We start from the raw sequence: 22,451 nt of genomic DNA, 5'->3' as shown, positions 1-22,451 counted from the left end.
CCCGCCGCTGGAGTAGTACGCCCCCCTGTTGCCTTATCGCCCCCCTGTTGCTCCCCTGTTGCTCGATCTGTTGTACGCCCCCCTGTTGCTCGATCTCGCGTGCGCGAGATCGAGCCATCATCCTTTGCGGCTCAGCTTCGTAGCTTGAAGAACCACACGTTATGCTCTCGTAAACGGACGTCTACAGAGTGGATTTGGGCTGTATGATAATCCTACAAGTTAATTCTTTAACTTCGTTGTGGCTTGTGATATGTTGTTGCGTTAGGTAGAAATGTAAATCTCTACGCAAAAGTTAGGAGCGATTAAACATCCCAACGCACAAGAAACAAGACTCCTCTGAATTGTTTTTTTTTCTTCAAAAAAAGAAAGAAGAGAAAAAAATAGAAAATGTTTACTGCAGAGACATGTCGTTATTTTGGTTTGGTAATACCGTCGAAGAACGGAACGATCGTTTCAAACACCTTGTCAGGATCCTCTTCGGCGGAGACCTGGAAAAATAAATTCAAGCAGGTCGGACTTCGGATGTCATTGTAAACGTACGTGAGCGTGGTAATTACATGACACCATTCAGGCCTTTCCTTTCAAATCCGATATAGCACCATAAGCTAGTGTGCGAACTGTGTGAAAAAAGAACAAGGTAGGGCGATGCCTGCCATGACGGTTAGTCTTCGCCCCATCACGCCTAGACAATGCGTGTTATAGGCACTACTGGGCTACTTGATTCATGATTTAAGCTTAAAGGGCCCCTCACCAGACCCCATAGCAAATTTCTGTTACATGGTGGAAGTTGTTACGTGTCCTCTAGGGAGCGTTCTGCCGCAAAAAAATTTTCAAATCGTCTCATTAATAGCCGAGATAGAAATAATTCAGTGCTGCGAATCCATGATTTCAGGAGGCAAGCTCCACTGCCAGGCGAGACACTCTCTCCACTCGCGCCGTCTAGCCTCTGCAAGCGAAATTCCTTCCCTGCGTTCTCCCATACCGGACCTCGAGGATCGCGTCACGCATATGTCACAGGGCGCCTTCATTTTCTTTCTTGCGGCGTGGTTCTTTCTTGCGGCGCTTTTTTGCGGTGCGGTGCACTTCCGCTGACGGCGTCGCGCGCGAGCTGTTGCGATTGTCTCGTTTCGCGCCGCACACAATTTTGCGCTCTCTGCACGAGGACGCCTGACTAGCGAGATAATTCAGTGCTGCACAAATACTGAGGCAGACACAAGCGGATCACAGAGCATGATCCTGCGCTGGAACACGGTAGAAAATGACATTTTTGGTGTCTACACGTGCGACTGCACGACGTGGGAACAAGCCGACGTAACGGAAGTACGTCTCTCTTGCTGCGGTGCGAAGTAAAACAAAAACATGCAGACATTCGGTTTGTGTGTTTTATTTTTTCTCTAAGCTTTAAGTCGTCTATTCTAGCACTATATTACTCAAATAACAGATGCTGCGTCGAACAATTCTCGAAGTGACGTGTCACCACGAGCGACGTCATATTGCGAACACGTGTACGTAGGCGCACTGGCACGTGTACGCCATCCTCCGACTTGGAGCGTGGCGGCCACGAGGAGAAGGGAAAATGGCATTCGCTTTGAAATTTCAGGTCTTTCCGCGGCACGCAGCGATATAATACTTTGCAGACACGATCGTTATCGCACAACGTATGCTCTGCGCTTGTCAGCTCAATATGGCCAGACCTGGTGAGGGGCCCTTTATGAATGGCACACAAAAGACATGAAATGAAAGGACAAGTGCTAGCCCCTGTCTTGTCTTCTTTTTAGATATCTTCAGCTTAAGTTTTAAAAACTCACTTTGATAATTCGCATTTATGTAATCTTGTAAACGTCCTCACTGCTATAAGAACAAGCTGCTCATTTGTTCCGGCAGCTTCGTTTGTGCTTGCAATAATACATGCTTCATAATATGCAGTGTAATGACAAGGATAAAACGCTGTCGCCGACAATCAGCAGAGCGATATCGGTGCCGAGTAGGCGCATAGTGTGAGTGAGCCTTAATCCCGCGGTGATTTTTCAAATATCGCCCGCTTTCTTTGGAGACCGGAAGAATTCAAACCACATTAGCTATCACCATGACATTATTTGGACTTTTTTTTTTCAGATTCCGCACTTACATCAACACTTCAAAAGTTCATTAATTAATGATTGGTAGTGAATAATTAGGCTTCTAGAAAAAGAAATACGTTCATATGCTTGAGAGGACAGTGAACAATAATATACTCCGTTCCATACATAGCAGTCAACGCTGTGGGAGCTACGCAAGAAGTTCGGTCAAGAAAAGTTATCACTCCGCGCGTTCCGCCTATGCTTCGCTGCACGACAACAGCCTTCGCTCGAGCGAGCATGCACGTGAGGCTCCTCGCGACTGTTCGCAAATAAAAAGAACCCGAAACGAACAACAAAAATAAATATGATCTACAATAACGCATTAGCAGGCGTATAGCACAGTGTGTTTGTTTCTAAGGGTTAAAACTTCTTTCATTCAACACTGAGCCTATGCAGGGTGTTTCAGCGAACACATTCAAAAATCTTTAAAGGTTGACTATTGGAGATATCACAATTCTAGTTGATGAGCTGGTCCACTCGAAGAGGCGGCGGACATTACTTGCACAACAATTTGAAATGCTTAATCGACTAATTAACAAAACTTAATTAAATTTCTAACTATTGACCTTATGACCCATATTGAAATTTACAAATTCCAGCGGTGGAGTTCGCAAGGCGGATCCCCTTGGAACGAATTCTCAGGGTGACACCACTTATGAGAAATTTATACCCGAACTTCGAGGAGAAATGCATTGGCACTCCAGTTAATTTGTTAAAAAAACGTCTTTTTATGCACATGAAGCACACAAGTAACTGGAACGCCAATGCATTTCTCCCAAAGTTTGGGAACTAATGTCTCGAAACTGGTGTCGTCCTGACAATTCGTTCCTAGTGGATCCACCTTGCGAACTCGACGGCTAGAACTTATAAATTGCAATATGAGCCATAAAGTAATTAGTTAATACATAATTAGGGAATTTTTGTAGTGTCCGCTGCTTCGAGTAGACCACCTCATCAACTAGAATTGTGATAGCTGCCACAGGCAACTTTTAAAAATTTTTGAAAGTATTCGATGAAGCACCTCGTATAAAAAACAGTTGCGCACAACTCCAGTAAAAAAAAAAAAAAAAAGATCGACCAATATCCAAGTGCGAACGAAGCCACTGCAAGAAGTCTCTCTAGCCTCCACAGCATTGACTGCTATGTATGGAACGGAGTATAAGTTGGTTGCATTCTCGTAGTGGACACGAATTTTGTTAAGGCTTGACACGGGTTAGCTGTAACACCCTACTGTATATATGCGTGTCCAAGAGATTGCGTCGGCAGCATTGTTCATGCTTAGAACCTGTGACCACACTGCTACGCAAGGCCGATGGCGTCCGCTAACTTTGCGTCTGTTACGTGTAAGACTCGCTAATAATCTGGCACTGGAGTAACCGCTGGTGCTTGAGACTAAGTGCAGGCGACTTCCTAAGCACGCGTGGCGTTTGCGCGATCGCGCCTTGAAGAACTGAAGCGAGTCGCAGCTTCCAATCCTGTTCCTGAATATTGTGACATATCTACGCTGCCGAAGCCAAGAAATGACCGTATTCAAAGTCGGGAGTAAACGTGTCAGCCAAGCAAGCAGTTATACGTACAGATTTAGCGCTTCGCAACCAGTATAGTGAGAAAGTTCCAGAAAAGATCGGGCACACAGAATCTCGACGAAATACCTTTTCTGTTTCCTTGCTTGAAGCATATGCGGGCGTTACTATAACTCTCTCCGTATAACCAAGACGCACCGTGACATTCAAATTCTTGCAGTTAAATGTTTTGTATAAATAGCGACCGTTGTGGGCAGTGAAGTGTCGTGACGTGAGGGCGCCATTACCTTGTGCACCATGGTCTTGTACTTTTCGAGGACAGGCTCCGACTCGGTGTGGAAGGTCTTGATGCGCTTGCTGATGGTCTCCTCGTTGTCGTCGACGCGGCCGCTCGTCTCGCCTCGCTTCAGAAGCCGAGTCTTCATCGTCTCGTCCTTCACCTCGAAGTAGATCAAGTGCGTGCACTTGCACACCTGCGTTTCGTTCGGAAATGACGAATTTCAGAGGAAGGTGGATACCACTGTGTTCACGCGTTAAACGGCGATCATCATTAGCAGCAGCAGCCGCTGCTGTCTATTTTAATGTCCACTGCAGGACGAAGGCCACTCCCAGCGACCTCCAATTACCGCTGTCTTGCTCTAGATGATTCCAACTTGCGTCGAGAGCCGGTGGAGCTGTACTAGTCCGGGTGCAACCAAATTATGAAGGCCCGCTAAGCTTTGACAAAGACGCTCCCACGCCAGAACAGTAATTGGCCTCCCTGGTGCCAGTATTTGGCGACTACCTGCATCGTGACTGTCGCAATTAACCGATGTTACATCTGCCTAAAGTTCGGAGTGCTGGACCAGCTCTCTCATGGTATCGCCTGCTTCGAATGGGAAGAGCTGAAATTTTGAAGGGAGTGTGGTCGAGGTAACAATATCTCTCTTTCTCTCTCTTTTTTTTGGCGATATCGGCAGCAGATAAAAGTAAATGTTTGCGATAATTACTTATTACTTATTAAACAACTGAATCGTATTTGCCATTCACTCCACAATTATATTAGACCAGTTGCTGCAACTGCGGAACTGGTCAGGGCTCCAAGCCTGTGCACCTAATAGAAATTCTGCGACACCAGCTTCAACTACCATCACAAAAATTGGTGCTCCACTTGACGTTGCCCCGCACTGCGCGAGGGAGGCTTTTTAGGGAAATATTTAAGTGACACACTAATTCACTTGTCTGAAAGTACGGGGAGGGATATATCGGAACTGGCTCTCAATGATTTCCGCTATAAATGTATTCCTTATTGAGCAATGACCAGCCTCAATTTCTCTATTCTAACGTGTGGCTTAAAGCAATTCATTAAAAAGATAACTAGCAAGTTTTCTTTAATAACTTTGTCAATCGCATCCAGTACCGTTGGCAATGCGTTGTCGCAAGATAGATTGTGATCTCGTTGTTATCTTCACTGTTCCCATTTGAAGCAGGCCGTATATGCTATGCAGACTAATGTGGCCCTACCAATGAGGAAACATTTCGAAAGCGCGCGTTTACCGTTTACTAGGTTGAAGAAGAGAAATTAAGTAGCTGAAATTAAAGGTTGTACTAACGATCCGTGTCCCTTAAAAAGACGTCTTGCACTGTATGCTATTCACTGTGTTTGTTCTCCAGCGGAGCCAAGGGCGCTCCCAGTCGGCTGGCGGAATGAATTCAGTTGCGAAATGGTAGACCGCTGTATACAGGTTGTCCCACATAAGTTGAGCCAAAGTTTTAAAAATGAAAGGCACTCCGGACGCGAGTTGAACCGAATGCATAATGTTGGCACTGGCCTAGAGTTACTCAGGCAATTTTTTATTTTCTCCTTAACTAACGGATTAGTTATGTTTAATTAATAACATTTTTAACTATTGGCTGAAGACCCCAAGTGGGATACGCAAAGTTGTAGAGCACCTTGAGAAACCTCTTAATTGATTGTTTACAACGCGATATATCTCACGTGTTCCTTTTTTCCGCGTTCCAAAGGAAGCCCGCGAAATCTGAAAAATACCACCTGACGGGGCGCTTGCGCACTGTTATTGTGCTGCTCTCAAGCGTGCGATGGATGAACGAGGTCGACTGCAGCGAGACTGGCCCGCGAAAGGGCGTTATGCCTGGGGTAGGTATCTGGGCATGCGGCTTTATTCGCATGACGACGCAAATGCGTGCTGCTGGCTGAGCGGTGCCGAAGCGATAAAGCGTCTAAGACGACGAAAGAGAACAAGAACATAGCTTTATTTTTTTATGCTTGAAATGGGCACCTACACCAGGCATAACGCCTTTTCGCGGGCCAGTCTCGCTGCAGTCGACCTCGTTCATCCATCACACGCTTGAGAGCAGCACAATAACAGTGCGCAATCACCCCGTCACGTGGTATTTTTTCATACTTCACGGGCTTTCTTTGGAACGCGGAAAAAAGGACCACGTGAGATATATCGCGTTGTAAACAATCTATTAAGAGGTTTCTCAAGGTGCTCTACAACTTTGCGAATCCCACTTGGGGTCTGCAGCCAATAGTTGAAGATTTTATTAATTAAACATAACTAATCCGTTAGTTAAGGGCAAAATAAAAAGCCTGAGTAACTCTAGGCCAGTGCCAACATTATGTATTCGGTTCAACTCACGTCTGGAGTGCCTTTCATTTTCAAAACTTTGGCTCAACTTATGTGAGACAACCTGTATAGCGAACATATGCGACAAGGTTTGCGTCATTTTTCGACCGTTGAATTAGGCTTTGCCAAAAGAAAACGCTTGGGGATAAATGGTGTCCGTTCTGGCATTAGTGAGTCAGTACCCGCCCTCTCTCCTTTTCCGTTAATTGAGACAATCTACTACGGCATGCACACATCCTTATAGGAGGAAACTAAAACGCAGCACTGTTCGGCGTGCTTACTTCGGCCTCGAATCGGTCTCCCTGCTCGGTGTTCCTGGGGTAGCCGTCGATGAGGAAACCTTTAGACTTTTCCAAGTCTTTCTTAATTGCCTCTTTAAGCAGCTGAAGCACGATGTCCTAAGGAAGAAACAAAGAAAGAAGCATGGCTTACGTGATGCTTATGGAATCGTTATGTCACCCTTTCATTAGAGGAAATATAAGACAGATATTTTAATATATTATATTCAACTACTGCGCAGTTAAATGAAGATACAATACAAGCGAACGTTTCTGACATACCAGAAACGTTTAATGGTCGCTGGTGGCGAGAGATCATCCTCCGCAGTTAAACCGAAGGTAAAGTAATTGAGGCAAGTATAAGATCGTAAACTTGCAAGTAAACCACTTTGCCAAAATAAAACCACACCAAGACTTACTAAAGTGGAACGCCAAAATGCCATTCATTCAACTGCCTCTCGAACGACAGCGCGCTACGGCGACGCGCGAGTCGTCTCATATTAGTCTCATAATGAACACAATGTGTTCAAGAAAAACATGAAACGACGTTTGATTGAAGGCGAAATTCAAATGTAAGAAAATGCATCTACCGTCTCTTTATACATACGTTTCTTTCTATTTTTGTTGCGGACAAGCAACAATAGTTTGCTGCAGTTCCATGTTTTCGTGTCTTAATTCACCAGCCATGTACGCATTGTATTTGTACGTGTATAACTTTGTGTGCTTGCATATTACCTTGCACATGTTTGTATTTTTGCCGAATTAAGTTTCACTGTGCGCATTGTAGCGTTGTTTTGACATATTTGTCGCGCCTTCTATGTATATATATATATATTTTTTTTTTTTTGCATTTATATTGTTACTGCCAACTGTATGGGTGCCGGGGCCTCGTCAGGCCTTAGCGCCTTCTGTCCCGGTCCCCTCTTTTCCTTGAAAAGAAGAATAAACTTCACTTCACTTCACTCAGTATACTGTCAAAAGATGACAACACTCCTAAAGGGATCCTACGACACCTTTTATTCAAACCTGAGTACACAATGGAATAAGTACGATGCCATTTAGTCAATATATTTTAATAAAAATTTCTCATAAAGCCCTAATAAGAACGGGCACACAAACTATCAACTGGTGCGATGCAGGTATTGCGATGACATGCCGATTACTTTTCTTTTTTACTTCTACGGTGCACTTACGGTAACCCTTCAAGGATGGCGTCTCTCCGACAAAGATGCCCGAAAGTGATAAAGGAGCGGTGACATGACGGGCGGGACGCGTTCACAACGGCCGCGTCCACGTTTGCTACACTAAAAAACAGTTTACACCCTTTAGGGTGTATATCTGTCACACAACAACAATCGCCATCTGCCTTGCTTGCGTTTCCTTTCTTGAAAACGCCGCGCCCGCTACTTTCCTGTCGGCAATGCTATGTCATGCTGATAACGCGCATGCCGTTCGGTACTGTGAAGTACCGGGCTCGCAGCGTTGAAGAAAGGAAATGCGGACAAGACAGATGACGTTTATTGTTGTGTGGCAAGATACGACTCAAAGGGTGTATAAACTTTTCTTAGAATGCAGGAGATTAGAGAGGTGCGCATGCGTGCGCGAGCCTTCGCGGCTTTCGCTCGAGGGGAACTCATGGTCACGAACAATCGCCCAACGGCCGGCGTCTATGGGCTGTCGCGCTGGTCTAGGACGTGATGGGCGGGGCATACTAGAGGGGCCGTCGAAAGCTGCTGGAGACAGCGAACGATATTTTAAGCGAGAATGTGGGCTCCCTGAGGCATGCAGGGCCGCTATTTTGTAGCGATGCCTTATTCTTATCTATTCTTATCCACCACACACGGCCGCTTGATCCCGTTGATAATGTGGGCAGACCGTCGCTCTGACCACTGGCCAAGCGCGAAAAGCCTGGAAAAGCATAGAATCGGAAAAGGCATCGCTACAAAATACCGGCCCAGGACTTGATTCGCACGTTCGAGCCAGCATGCACCGCCCTACTTATCACGTACGTTTTCTTATTGAACTAAAAAAAATTATTGTAATGTTTCTTTTCAAAAAGTTGCGGAGCGCGGTAAGCATCGCTAACATTGGGCCGCCGCAATGTTAGTTACACAAGATGCAAGACAAGCAACAGGTAACTTATCGTTACTTGGGGGCAAGTTGGTTGATTATCTGCAGAGTCTATAGGAGAACGGCGCGAGAGACTAAACTACTGATGAGAGCCTGTGTTTTGTTTCTTTTGTCGCGCCGCTCGCGCTGTTTATCCTCGCCTCGTCATTTGTAAGAGTGACGGTTGTTGTTGCTGTTGGAAAATAAACGAACCGCCCTATGCACACAAAGCCCTCGTCGGTGGAGCATCAGAGTGTCGAACGAGTTGTGCGCGAGAGCAGTGCGCATACCAGCGGGACGAGCTCTCCTTTCTTCATGACTTCGTTCATCTCCTTGCCCCGATCGCTGCCGGACTGCACCTCCGCTCTCAGCAGGTCCCCGGAAGAGATGTGCGTGAATCCGTACTTCTCTACGATCTTGCCACACTGCGTGCCCTTGCCGGAACCGGGGCCGCCTGAAAGGAAAGGGAGCAGTGAAAAAAAATGAGCAGGGATGGAGGCGTAGCTCATTACAGGCATAGGTAACTTATAATATGAAGATAGATGTTTTAATAAAGAGCAAATATAAAATAGAAATCGGTAACCCTTGAACAATTCAACGGACACCGTATAGTTGGTTCGCTGATCGTTTTTCTCCTCGAAAAAAAAAAAGTATGCTGTGAATTTCGGAGCGGTCATATCCGTAGACTCCCACGCTTCAAACTTCGCACTCAATTTCGAATGGGTTTCCGGCTATGAAAAACAGCACTGCTCATGAGGGATGTAGGGATGTAGGCATGCAGAATTGGTTCCATCAGCACATTTTTAATTGTGACCTCTGTGATTATAGTTAGTGGCGAAAACTGCGCTTCCCCACTCCGTGCCTGTTTCCAGCTCCAGCTCGGAGACACAATGGGTGCTATCTGGTTGTTGTTCTTGGACTTGTGGTGCACCGAGGAAATGCTTTAGATTGTTTGCTCTCTTTTATCTGTTTCTTAAATTTCCTGCATACATACCGAGTATAAATAGTGCCCTTTAGGCGCCGAGGCAGTACTGTCTCAGGGTCTTGTCTAACAACGGGGCCACTCTATAGTATATACAAATCCAAGCCGAAGGCCAACGGTATATTCCACCGACTGCATGCCGGACGGATTAGGTTAGGTTATAGGTTAGGTATGCTGTATGTCGCCAACACGACGGAAACCAAGGAAAGCCTAATGAAATTGAAGGTAATTGCCGCGTACGTAAATCTTATGTTTGTTTATTCTACAGAAGTAAATAGAAAAGAAGTAAAAGGGAAATAGAGGCAACGCTCCACCGGTTAAAACTAGAACCCACGTATTGACCTTCTCGGTGATCTTGTGGGCGCCGCCATGTTTGATCACGTGGTTACGCATCCATTGCTTGCCTCAGCTGCCTCTGCTGCCTTCGTGTTTGCAATGGATGCCCATGACGCCTAGTGCAGCTCAGCAAACCTTTATTTCGGTGGTATCGTAGACGGTGATCGACGAGACGACGTTTTGCTCACAGCGTTTGAGAACATTTAGGCACTTTCGGTGCTCATTACACCTTGTCCAAACAGCGCGAGCAGCGTATACGGTGCTTGTACTAAATGTGGGGCTAGAAATGTGTTCCAAGCAGTCTAACACTTCCGGCTTACAAATTAAATCGGGATCAGTGTGTATTTATATTTTTTTATTTGGTAACCACGTTGAAACTGCGGCTTGACATGTTTCTCACTCCGTAAAGTTCCTTGGTAAGTTCACTATCTGATTGTTTATCGTCTGCCTAATCGCTTGCGGGTGTGCTCAGTTGCGATAGATTTGTTCTTGCTGCGCACAGAGGTCTGGAACGCAGATATTCTGTACTTTGTAATAGGTTGTAGCAAAGACGTATTATCGCTAGTCATTCGCTCACTCTGTGGACTGTCACGAAACGTTCACCTTCGAGCATTCTTCTGTAGTTAGTGTAGACGCCATCACCATGTTTCGGCACATTGATTCAAGAGTAAGCCCATTCACTTATTCTTGATACGCGGGCGATATAGGGGGTGTAAGTTTGCGTGTGAGCTGGGGTGGATGTGCGTAATTAAAGTGCGAGGAAGTTACTGTGCCAGGAAACGGTGCTACTCCCTTTGTCACTGTGTAACGAGTGGTACTCACTGTTGCCAACGTTCAGGGGTTGATGTTCTTTCTCTGAAGTTAAGCGATGCAACGCTGGTGGAAGAGTGAATTTTTTTTTTTATCCTCGAGGAAAACCGTGCATCGTGAAGGGTGGCCGGCAACACAAGCAGTCCTTATGTTGAAGCGGTCCTTGGACTTGCTCACACAGATTCATCACATTCTTTAATATGAAAGTCACTATTTTTGCCGTCAACCACTGCACACGCCTTCCCTCTACCGTTCCCCATTTTGTAGCATGAATAGAGTACAGTGCGTTAGCGATCACCGGGTAGCACTTCCATCAGCCGATCGCACAGTAAGTAGCAGGCATGTAGCAGGCCTGGCAGAAGCGCCAATGGTATCGTATTCGTGCGCTTTCCCTGAGGCAGCGCGCCACCGAAAGCGCCATATCCTTCCTCTGGAGCAAACTGTTCCACGAAAAACGTCTGTACCAACACTGCGACTAGTGCACGGCGGTTAGAGGCACAATAAAGAGAAATATAACTCGATCTGTATTGACAAATCACCCGGCTGTGCGAGATATCAAAAAGGTCACTCCTACCATGAGAAGAGGCTTGGCGTGCCAGAAGGAGGCGCAAGAACGAAATACGGATGGCCCGAGGCCACCTTGAAGTTCCCGCACCAGCCTGCCGTGGAGTCGCGGATTTTAACGGCGTCTGCTCGCCCTTAGTTAAACTTATGTCGGTAAAAATACACTACGTCGCACTCCAATAGGGCCTTAGCTTAAAGAATGTTTACTGATACGAAACAGCCTAAATACAAGAAGAATACTTTGAAATCCATGACGCCACACTGGCATACAGGAATTGCGGTTTCGGCGCGAGAATAAAAGGAAAAATAAAAGCAACTTTGACCATTTTTCTTTTTTTTTTTTCGTAATCAACCTTTTACCATGAAATTATTGAAAATATAGCTTTGAAAATACAGTTTTTCTGTGTAAACTGATATAATGTTTCTATTTAAGTGTCAATATTGTCAAGTTCGGTATAGGATCACTGGTGGTGACAACATAGGAACCGTATGATTTTCGAACAGTTCGTAGTATTGCACAGGATGGCGTCAAAGCGGGCGTCGCTGTGAACGGCATATGCGAGAGTCATATGTCATGTTCATGTGACATGAAAGGTATAAGTGAAACGTTCGAGCCGCATCTCATGCTTTAGCGGTTTGTTACGTCCCTTGCATGGATAAATTAAACCTATAGATGTGCTAGCTTAAAATTCACATGGAATTTAGCGGCTCACTGCGTTCGCGCATATTTCAGCCCGAGTAGGCGACGTTATCATCATCATCAGTCTATTTTTTTCATGTCCAATGCAGGACGGAGGCCTATCTCTGCGATTTACAATTACCCCCTGTCTTGCGTTAGCTGATTACAACTTGCGCCGGCAAATTTCCCAATTCCATCATCCCACCTAGCTCTCTGCCGTCCTCGACTGCACCTCCCTTCTCTTGGCACCCATTCTGTAACTCTAATGGTCCACCCATTAACTGCCTTACGCATTACATGGCCTGCCCTGCTCCATGTTTTTTTTCTCTCAATATCTACTAGAATATCGGCTATCCTCGTTTGCTCTCTGATCCACACCATTCTCTTCCTGTATCTTTCGATCCATCGCTCGTTGCAATGCCCTTAACATGTTCTCGAGCTTCTCTGATAACTTCCAAGTTTCTGCACCATATGTTAGCACCGGTAGAATGCGATGATTGTACATTTTTCAACGGCAGTGCTCCCTGTCATGAATTGGTAATGCGGCGCCGTGTGCACTCCAACCCAATTTTATTCTTCTGTAAGTTTCCTTCTCATGATCAGGGTTCTCTGTGAGTAATATACCTAGATTAACGTACTCCTTTGCAGACTCTAGAGGCTGACTGACGATCCTTCGTTCTTGTTGCCTCGCCAGGCTATAGAACATTATCTCTGTCTTCTGCATATAAACCTTCAACCCTACTCTTACACTTTCTCGGTTAATGTCCTCAATGATCTGTTGTAATTCGTCCCCAGTGTTGTTGAACAGGACAATGTCATCTACAATGCGAATGTTGCTGAGATATTCGCCGTTGATCCTCACTCCTAAGGCTTTCCAGTCTAATAGCTTGAATACTTGTTCTCAGCATGCAGTGAATAGCATTGAAGAGATTGCGTCTCATTGCCTGGTGGTGTTATACTGAGGTCTTACCGAAAACGAATATGACCGGAACCTTGACGTCGAGGGGCGTTGGCGGAGCGGCGGGCTGGAAGCACAGGAATAACACAGATTGTAATTGCACCTGATAGAAAGATATATGTAAATGCTTCACCGCGAAAAAGCATTCAACACGTTCTCGGAAGACAGGTTAGGTGAACGAAGACTGTCGAAAATATACCCTCGACTTCGCGCTGTCGGGGGTCAACTGCCGTGCAAAGAAATCACGGCGCTACCTCACATAACCTGTTATAACGGAACTGGCTCCAACATAGCTTCATTTGACCGCCCACTACCGTTTCTGCAGGACCTTATGTTGGAAAATGCCGCTCCCAATAAAGAAAGAAAGAAAGAAAAAGAAAGAAAGAAAGAAAGAAAAAGAAAGAAAGAAAGAAAGAAAGAAAGAAAGGAAGAAAGAGAAAGGAAACAATGCAAAAAAGGAAAGCCTGGTACGCTGCGTTTCCTACACAAGACCGATGGCACCCAGACCAACGGCAGCTGTCGCACCAAGTGGGCTTTCCCGCGTGACATCGCGGGTGCCCCCGCAGACGGCGCGCGCCGACTTGAGGAAAGAAGGAGTCGAGCGAAGGGGAAAATCGAGAGAGATTCTCGCAACCGCGTACCGCGTCCTACGTGATCATGTGCAATAGAAGGTACGCGGTGTCGGCGCGAGCAGCCCGATCTCGCAGGCCATGTGGAAGGCATAGAGAGTCTTACTAAATTAATAGAGGGATCTTTGGCGCTGCGTTCGTTCAGTTGCAGTGGGAATGATGCTTAATACATGGATTTGTCTAATCTTCGTGGAGGTGGCTTCAGACGTTCTTGTGGTGCTTTACCTTTTCTACACTTCCAAGCAATCGTATATAAATAAATGATATGAAGGCAAGAAGTCTCCGAGCACGTGAATACCATTGCGATTTGTTTAAATGAAAACGCATTTTTTTTTTTTTGAAAATGGTTAATCGAAGTCGTCTGAAGCCAGGAGGAGGAAGTATAGACAAATCTACGTATACGCACGATTCCGATGCTTGTAATGCCGCAGACATGAGCGCAATAAAAAAAGAAAGAAAGAAAACAAACAACCTACCTCATCAATAAACGGCTCAAATTCGTACTTTGCTATCGCCAGAGTTTCCTCCTAGAAGGAACAGCCGGTAATCCACACCCAACCGTATGGTTAAAAGCATAAGCTGGGGTCAACTTCAAAGTGCCATAAGGGCAACCCAACCCCGCAGACCGTGCGCGAAATTATGATTGGCACTTGCATCATGGTTACGTGCGTGTACTGCAGCCAAGGACTGACGAGAAACATCACCAGCAACCAATTCGCCAAGCCTTGTGATGGTAGTTATAATTTAAAGCAGAATAGCGTCCCTCTGTGGTTTTGTTTTCATACTCATCCTTCCCCTTCATCATCGTCATCATCATCTTTTATGTCGACTGCAGAGCGGACGCCTTTACTTACCAGCGATCTCCAATTACCATTGTCTTGCGCCGGATTATTGTTTGGGGACAAAATACAACCCAAAGGGTGTAAACTTTTTTTTAGAGTGCGTGCTCATTATTTTTTTTTCTCTGTTTAATGCACACAAGATAGAAGCTTTACCGAAAATAAATGAAACCATATGCACTGTGTGTTTGAACCTAGCTGAATCTGTGGGCACTAACCAGCTTCCTGTTGCACTCGCGCTCGAAAGCTTTGGAGATGTTGAACTTCGTCCTCAACCTCCAGTGGTTTCGAGCGCCAGGAGTTCCAGGGGATGGTATGACGCAGCCCGGACTCAACAACGCTTATGCTACCAAAGGCCTCCATTTCTGTTGACAAAGGCTGCACTTGGAAAATGAGCTGTCACCTTGTAATGCATGCCGACGATGCAGATACATGTTAGTGCTAATTTTTGGCTAGTCAAGCTATATTAACTGTTACGGTGGGAAAAGAGGACAATGTCGACGACGGTGAAGACGACGAAGTGGCAACAGCCTCTCGGGATTCTCAGCTGCTGTTTATGTATGTCTTGTAAATACATCATGTAAATAGTTTTATACTCTTGACATTTATATTGTGAGTCGCAAACACTTCGTGTGTATTGAAATGAAATCTTGAAACTGTAAGAAAACAATTGCAAATACTTTGCGGCCTAAGGATGCAGTTAAGAGGTGCACTGCCCCGTGAAAAGGCACATTCGAGTTACCAATTCATTTCAGCTATGTCGCAACTCGCAGTTTCCGCATTCCGAAACATGGTCGCACGAATGTGAGACAGCGATGGGGAAGGTGCATTCCGCATATTAACGAACTGCTCGCTTTGGAGAATGAAGGCGCGCACAATACGTGGCGTATGCCGTAGTTCGAAATTTGCACAAGTCACGTAAACGGATAGTTTATCTTGTCACTTTAACTAGTGAACCTGCCTCAGTAGCACATTCTTCGAGCAGAAGCTGTGTGATATAAGATACAAAGAGTATTCGCACTAGCGTTCGGTTGTGAATGATAGCCGAAAGCTGTTAATGCTGTCGTTAAATCGTCAGTTTAGTCGGCGTTACTCGTTGCCTGTGACTCCCCCTTCAATACCGTAGATCACAACGCATCCATGTGGCTCACCTTGGCATCAGCGGCGGGCTTTGCCTCCTTCTTCTCTTCTTTCTTCTCCGGCTCGGGCAACTTGATGAACTGCTTGAAGTCGATCTGCCGGCAGAAGTGCTCCAGCTGCTGGCGGTCCAGCCTCCTCAGCTCGTACTCGGATTCGTACTCGGACTCTGACTCGGAGCTGGACTCTTCGGGAGGCGGTGGCGGCGGCGGCGGCTTTGAGCCAAACAGCCCGCACAGCATGCCCATGAATCCGGGGGGTGGCGGTGGTGGCGGCGGAGGCTTCTTTTTCTTCTTCTTCTTCTTCTTCTTGCGTTCGCCGGTCTTCTTGAGCACGAACAGGTCCTCGAAGTCCTCGGGCCTCTGGCTGGCGATCCCGGCGGCGGCGGCCCCGCCGCTGCTGCTGCCGCCGCAGGTGCACACGAGGCGCCCGCCGGCTCCGTCGTCGAAGTCGTCGTCCTCGTCGAAGCTGGAGCGGCGGCCCCTGCGGCCCTGGCGCCGGCGGCGCGCTCGCCGGTCGTCGCCGCGCCGCTCGGACTCGTCGTCGGCGTCGAAGTCCCTGTCGGCCGGCAGCATGCGGCTCGAGGAGCCCGCTGCCCGCCGGGAGCGCGACCGCATGGCGGAGGCCCCCCGCCAGCGAGGCCGCCGACCGTCAGAGCCGAAGTCGGCATCGAACGTCTCTTCGCCGCGCATGTCCGAGTAGAGACCCGGGTGCTGCGTGCACGGCGCGCACAGTGAACAAACTTATGCCGACGGCGGTGGTGTGCACCATGTGACTGCCTACAATGCGTGCCGTTGATGTATACGTGTACAGTGTGTATAACACGCCTACCTCATCCAGGCCACGACGTCGTACAGGTAAACAGTTATCCGTCGCCTATACCGCGCAGCAACTGGTTATAACTGGCGCGCGGGATTTCATAGGCGCCAGGTTTTTATTGTCGCACAGGAAAACTGCTTAAGCCATAGAATATTGAGGTCATGAATTGAAGTGCACGGTTCAACCAGAAATACCAAAAGGTGTTTGTTTGCTCGCTTGTTTGTTTATTTCAGCCTACGCCCGCCGGCTAGCGACGTCGCACAATTCTTGTTTATAAACATGACGCTAGTCTATACCTCCTTTTATGCTTTATTTGTCTTTCGGAGCTTTTGTAGCACGCAGTGCGCGTGAAACCAACCAGTTCTGCGAATGGGGCTAGTTGGTTGGGCATTGTTTAAGTGCGCTGTCTTTTGATATGTGAAACTTAGTACAAAACTTAAATCGAGCTCCTGTCAGTGTCTTGTTTCGTATTCGTATTCGTATAGTTTGTTATTCCAAAACAGGCGCGGTTAAACATGAGCACACTTGAAACACAGCTCTGCGTTGTATGCTGTTCAAGTTCTGCGCGTCAACAGTGCGTGTTTGTATAAGGCTTCAACAGAGGTCTCTCACTCCTCGACTGATTTTGTGGATAGTTAAACGGTACTTCGGATAACTTTAGTGCGTTTTTTCCAAAACATTTGGAAATGCCACATATTGAAGAGGATGATTTTGCTGTGTGACGTTTAAGAAATCATTTGAAGAGTAGGCAAATTTAACGTAAAGAAATGCATACAGGTTGGCGGTAGAACGTATCGTCGAATTAACTTTCAATATATATATATATATATATATATATATATATATATATATATATATATATATATAATAGTATGAAGACAGGTTCCTGATACCATTGCTTTTTTTTTCTTTTGTATATCTTGACCTAGTAACTGCGGTTGCCCCAGAAAAACAAGTTAAAATGTTCGCAGCTGACTGTGTTATTTCGTAAAATTTAATCTGCTCGGGACCAAATACAAGCTGAACTAGATAACGCGCTCAAATGGTGCAACAAATTCGGCTTGTCTTGTCAGAAACAGGTTTGAATGCTAGTATAAACTAGGATAATTACAAGTGAAACAGGTTAGTATATAGTTTGGCGTAACAATCCCTAAACTTTTACTGGAACCAACATACAGATAACGCATGTTCTTCAATATTTCATTAAAACAATTTTTTAAGTACAAGCTCCGAAGTTCTCCGCCAGACTTAGAAATTTACTTACTTAATTCACAGTTATTATATGAAAACTCGAATGTTACTTTGTAGTGAGGAATACGTAATTTTAAACAGCGTTCAACAAAAGACTGTTAGATCTATCCCGAACATAAAATGTCTCATTCCCTGACCCAGTTCGTGACAGAAAATAACATTGAATAACTTGAACCCAGAAGAAAAAGAAATTCCAGTTTGGAGTTCATTTGCCTAATCTTTCTCCGGCAGTTGGCGCTCGCCCCTCCTGTATATCTAACGCCTTTGTCCATACGGCATGGACCGCATCTCCAGGTTCATGCATAACACCTTATTTTGCAAAAATTGACACTTATATAAGTTTTCTTTCATTTTATTTTTCTTTTCGCGCTGCATATGAATAAGTCACCTTGTCGAACCACATATATCGCATTGCCAATAGCACATTCGGCTTTGTGTATACTTTATACCTGGTCATATATCTCCATTCTACATATTTGTGTTTTGTTTTACAATGATGGTATTTCTGTGCTTTTTGTGGTCTGCAGTATCTACTAAATAAAACAGACAGACAGACAGACAGACAGACAGACAGACAGACAGACAGACAGACAGACAGACAGACAGACAGACAGACAGACAGACAGACAGACAGACAGACAGACAGACAGACAGACAGACAGACAGACAGACAGACAGACAGACAGACAGACAGACAGACAGACAGACAGACAGACAGACAGACAGACAGACAGACAGACAGACAGACAGACAGACAGACAGACAGACAGACAGACAGACAGACAGACAGACAGACAGACAGACAGACAGACAGACAGACAGACAGACAGACAGACAGACAGACAGACAGACAGACAGACAGACAGACAGACAGACAGACAGACAGACAGACAGACAGACAGACAGACAGACAGACAGACAGACAGACAGACAGACAGACAGACAGACAGACAGACAGACAGATAGATAGATAGATAGATAGATAGATAGATAGATAGATAGATAGATAGATAGATAGATAGATAGATAGATAGATAGATAGATAGATAGATAGATAGATAGATAGATAGATAGATAGATAGATAGATAGATAGATAGATAGATAGATAGATAGATAGATAGATAGATAGATAGATAGATAGATAGATAGATAGATAGATAGATAGATAGATAGATAGATAGATAGATAGATAGATAGATAGATAGATAGATAGATAGATAGATAGATAGATAGATAGATAGATAGACCAACATTTGGTGCAACGCTTAGCTTTCTTGAAGCGCTATACAGCCTCATTATGACGCCGTCGGGCCTAACGGCGCAGGATGCTATTCTATATATTTTGATTAAATTTGCGGCCAGAGCCAAACCGAAGTGTTCACTTTGCAAAAGTTCAGAGGACTGTCGATCGACTGTTAGTCCCCAATGCACAGTTGTGCTAAGAATTTGTTGCGAAGCAAAATATCGCTGCCTGTAAAACAAACAAAGCGACCTCAAAGTTTGAGAGATTCAGATTTTTTTTAGCGAATTGCTGCTTCTGACAACCGTTCTTTTAGTTCATGTCCTGCTAGATGAATGGCTCGCGCTTTTTAATTTATTGGAATGCCGGGCGAAAAAAAAACGTAATGAAAGAGAATATGAATTCATAGTCAGTCAGTGCAAGTGACATACGGTATATATGTGAAGCACTTGCTCTTGGGCCAAATAACAAAGCGTCTCGTTCGAACTTGGACTTTGCCATTGTCCGTCGCATTTGCTAATATGTAGAGCATCAAAATGGGCTGCAATTTCGTCTTACGAACAATTCTAGCTTAAGAGCTTTTTGTGGATGCATGCCCTGCATTGAATGCTAACACTCGGAGCAGCTGACTTGGGAAGGTTTGCAAGCCTTTTGGCCTTCTTGCCTAAGCATGTCGCCTTACGTGGTACGTGACGCCGCACAACCTTTAATACCCACGCATATAGGCAGTTTTTGTCACCATACGATAAGCATCGAATATTATACGGCGTGATGGAAGCACGAAGCGCTTGCAAATCGAAGCCAAGTGTGCTTGAAAATGACGTGTACAGCAACGCTCCGTCATGCGATGAGTTCGAACTGTACCTATTCAGGCACGCTCGAATGCGCCCACGTGAAGGGGTTATAAATCTACTTGCTCAAAACGGAGTTACCAACAAGTTTTGCCCACAAGCGTGTGACTTTGTCGTCAGCGAGCCACACGTATGACGCTGATGAGGTGCACTCTGACGAGATAGACGCGTTGCAACGGACAGTCGTTGCGCTCACGGGCGGTGGAACTTACCATGCTGCCGAAGGTGGTTATGGGGCTCCCACTGGTCGGATAGCCCATGGGACCCATGCTGCTCACGCCCATCATGGTGGCGGGCGTCTCGCTCATCTCGAGCGCCATGTACGAGGTGCGTGCCGACGGCGTGTTGATGGTGGACGACACCGGCATGGCGGTGGCCGCCGTCGTGGCCGTGTCGGACACCTCCGCGCTCGCCACCATTCGGGTGGCCGACGGGCCCTTCTGGTGCGCCAAGCGCGGCTGCACTCCGCCAGCCGATTTTGGCTTGAGCACGAACGTCGAGTTGCTCTGGTAGCGCAGTTTCTGCAACGGCGTGAGCGCGGGCGCGGCGATGGGAGCTTGTCGCATTGGACAATAAGATGAAGTGTAGCGCGACCCGGGGGACATGTACACGAACAGGAACGACAGAGACACAGCGCTATACGTGTTAATCGTTCCTCGTTGTCCATGCCCCCCCCCCGTATTGCGCTACATTTCCAATTCAATAAGAGCTGTAAAGGGTCGCCGTCGCTTTTTCCCGTCGTCTCTTTTCTCACGGTCAGCTCCGTTGCACGAGTGACACTTGGCCGCATAGAGTCGAAGAAGCGCTCATACATCGTCCCTTCGGTTCCAAGCCCTCTAAATGCACTGTCAAATGGCCATAACGCTGCTACGAAAGCACTCGTTGGCATTTAGCGCGTTGCGCGTATCTAAAGAAATTTGTTGCTGAGCTAGTTGGTTCATGACTTTGGGACAAAAGGTACGATGTTAACCAGACGAGGACGAAGTGAGACACAAATGATATATATGGACGTCCGTATATGTCGTTTGTGTATCACTTCGTCCTTGTCTACTTAGCATCGTACCTCTTGTCCCTAAATGCGCGTATCTCCCTAGACTCCGACATGGCGAACCTGAAGAGTCGCGAAGCTGCGAAGGACGCTTTATCGCCACGTGTTAGCCCAAGGCACAGTGCGCCGCAGCGGCCATCTTTGTCGCGCAGCTAGCGAAGCAACGAGAGGCAGTGGCTTGACCATCTCGCAACGCGCGCTCAGAAGCAAACGGATCGTGGTAGCTACACGCGAACAGCCCGCGGGCCGTATAACTCCCGCGCGACGGAGGAAACCCTTGGGCAGCGGTGGCTGCACCCCGTGAGTAAGTTCGCCGTGGACTTCACGCCCTCAGTTTCGATGAAGGCACCGCAAACACTCCAATAGTATAGCGACGTGCATAATGACGAAGTGCAGCGAACGACGTTACCGCATTATCAGATAACAGCGGCTCGGCGGTTTAGCCGCAACCCTCTCCGAGTAGGGGGTATATAGCGAGCGCTAACGGCGGGTCGGAACCCGACCGTAGCTGCCCTTCGCGCACGGCTCACCGTTCTCTGCGGGTGTTCCGCCGCCATGGTGGAGCCCGCAGCAGCGCACGCTGCTCCCAGAGGTCGACGGCGGTGCCCAGGCGGGGCTCAATTTTGTGCTCGTCCGGGGATCATAGCGGCGGGAGCACGGTGGCCTCCATCGAACCGCCGAGGGCGAGCAGCGCGCGCCTTCTTCCTCATCTTCCACGGCCTGCTCGCGCTACCGTCTAGAAGAGCACTGTCCTCGCCCTTTCGAGGACGGTCACGAAAGGCTCGCCACTTTTCCCCGTCTTGTAAGCGCGCGCATTAACGACCACGAATGCACACACGAAAGGCAACAAAGCCCCAGGACTCTGCGACAGGTTTGACAAGTGAGCAGGTTGCTTCAAAAGGGACGAGAAATAGTTCAACTGTAAAGGGCCGCTCAAAGGAAAGCTTTAAGTGACAGCTGAAAACTGCGATAGTTGGCCCAATCGACGACAACAAGAATGACAGCGACGACTGCCACTGATTAAAGGCGACAACGACTACAACGAGAGACTACTCCTCTGTCATGCGCAATGGAGAAGCCGTCATCATCATATAGTGACTAAATCGATTTCACGTTCATTATAGTTAAGAAAAGGAAGCAACTACGAGGGGAATACCCACGTTGAGTTGGTTCCATTTTCATTTTTGCAGACATCATCATCATCATGATAATTAGAAAGTAGCAGTAGTAGGAGTATTAGTAGTAGTAGTAGTAGTAGTAGTAGTAGTAGTAGTAGTAGTAGTAGTAGTAGTAGTAGTATCAGCAGCAGCAGCAAGCATCATCATCACCTAATTCCATGATTGGGTCATGGTACAAGTAGGTTTTCTCCTGGAAACTTTTGCCAATGATCATGGAGATATGATGGGCGCAACAAATTTGATAAAGTATCGTTAGAAACTGTTGCGTTAAAATACTTCGATAGTTGTCTCGTTCATCCTCTCCGAGTGCAGCATACCAGGTATCTGAAGCAGCGCTCACTGATTATTAAACGCAGCGCCGCAGAAATTATGAGGTTTTCTTCCTTTTGTTATTTTTCTTTTCTACAACCTATTCGCTGGATATACGTCTAGCACCTTCTATAGTTTCGGGAAATGCGTCTACTTGAAA

At 46.5% G+C, this 22,451-nt stretch overlaps 1 protein-coding gene across 1 annotated transcript; it reads right to left on the bottom strand.

The window, feature by feature from the left end:
- Positions 1–323: 323 nt before the first annotated feature.
- On the bottom strand, positions 324–21,714 carry LOC129380930 (uncharacterized). The gene is made up of 8 exons (XM_055063231.2): positions 21,335–21,714; positions 19,969–20,277; positions 15,609–16,307; positions 13,002–13,056; positions 8,951–9,114; positions 6,555–6,671; positions 3,931–4,116; positions 324–488 (listed from the first exon to the last, which is right to left on the bottom strand). Exons 1-8 carry the CDS (start codon positions 21,359–21,361, stop codon positions 411–413), a joined length of 1,635 nt encoding a protein of 544 aa, XP_054919206.2. The 5' UTR covers positions 21,362–21,714; the 3' UTR covers positions 324–410.
- Positions 21,715–22,451: the final 737 nt, after the last annotated feature.

The sequence above is a fragment of the Dermacentor andersoni genome, chromosome 1 (genome assembly GCF_023375885.2).
Source record: "Dermacentor andersoni chromosome 1, qqDerAnde1_hic_scaffold, whole genome shotgun sequence".
NCBI classification, from domain to species: domain Eukaryota; kingdom Metazoa; phylum Arthropoda; class Arachnida; order Ixodida; family Ixodidae; genus Dermacentor; species Dermacentor andersoni.
Note: the sequence above shows the minus strand (reverse complement) of the source record. Positions and strands in the feature narration are given on the sequence as shown.

Bases quoted from the DNA above. Each gene is read 5' to 3' on its own strand.
- LOC129380930 (XM_055063231.2), bottom strand. From the start codon at position 21,361: ATGGCGGCGGAACACCCGCAGAGAACG. The intron at 16,308-19,968 runs GTAAGTTCCACC...CCGTGCACGCAG, and splicing joins TAACCACCTTCGGCAGCATG to CACCCGGGTCTCTACTCGGA. The intron at 9,115-13,001 runs GTAAGACCTCAG...CTTTCCTTTCAG, and splicing joins TCCGGTCATATTCGTTTTCG to GCGGCCCCGGTTCCGGCAAG.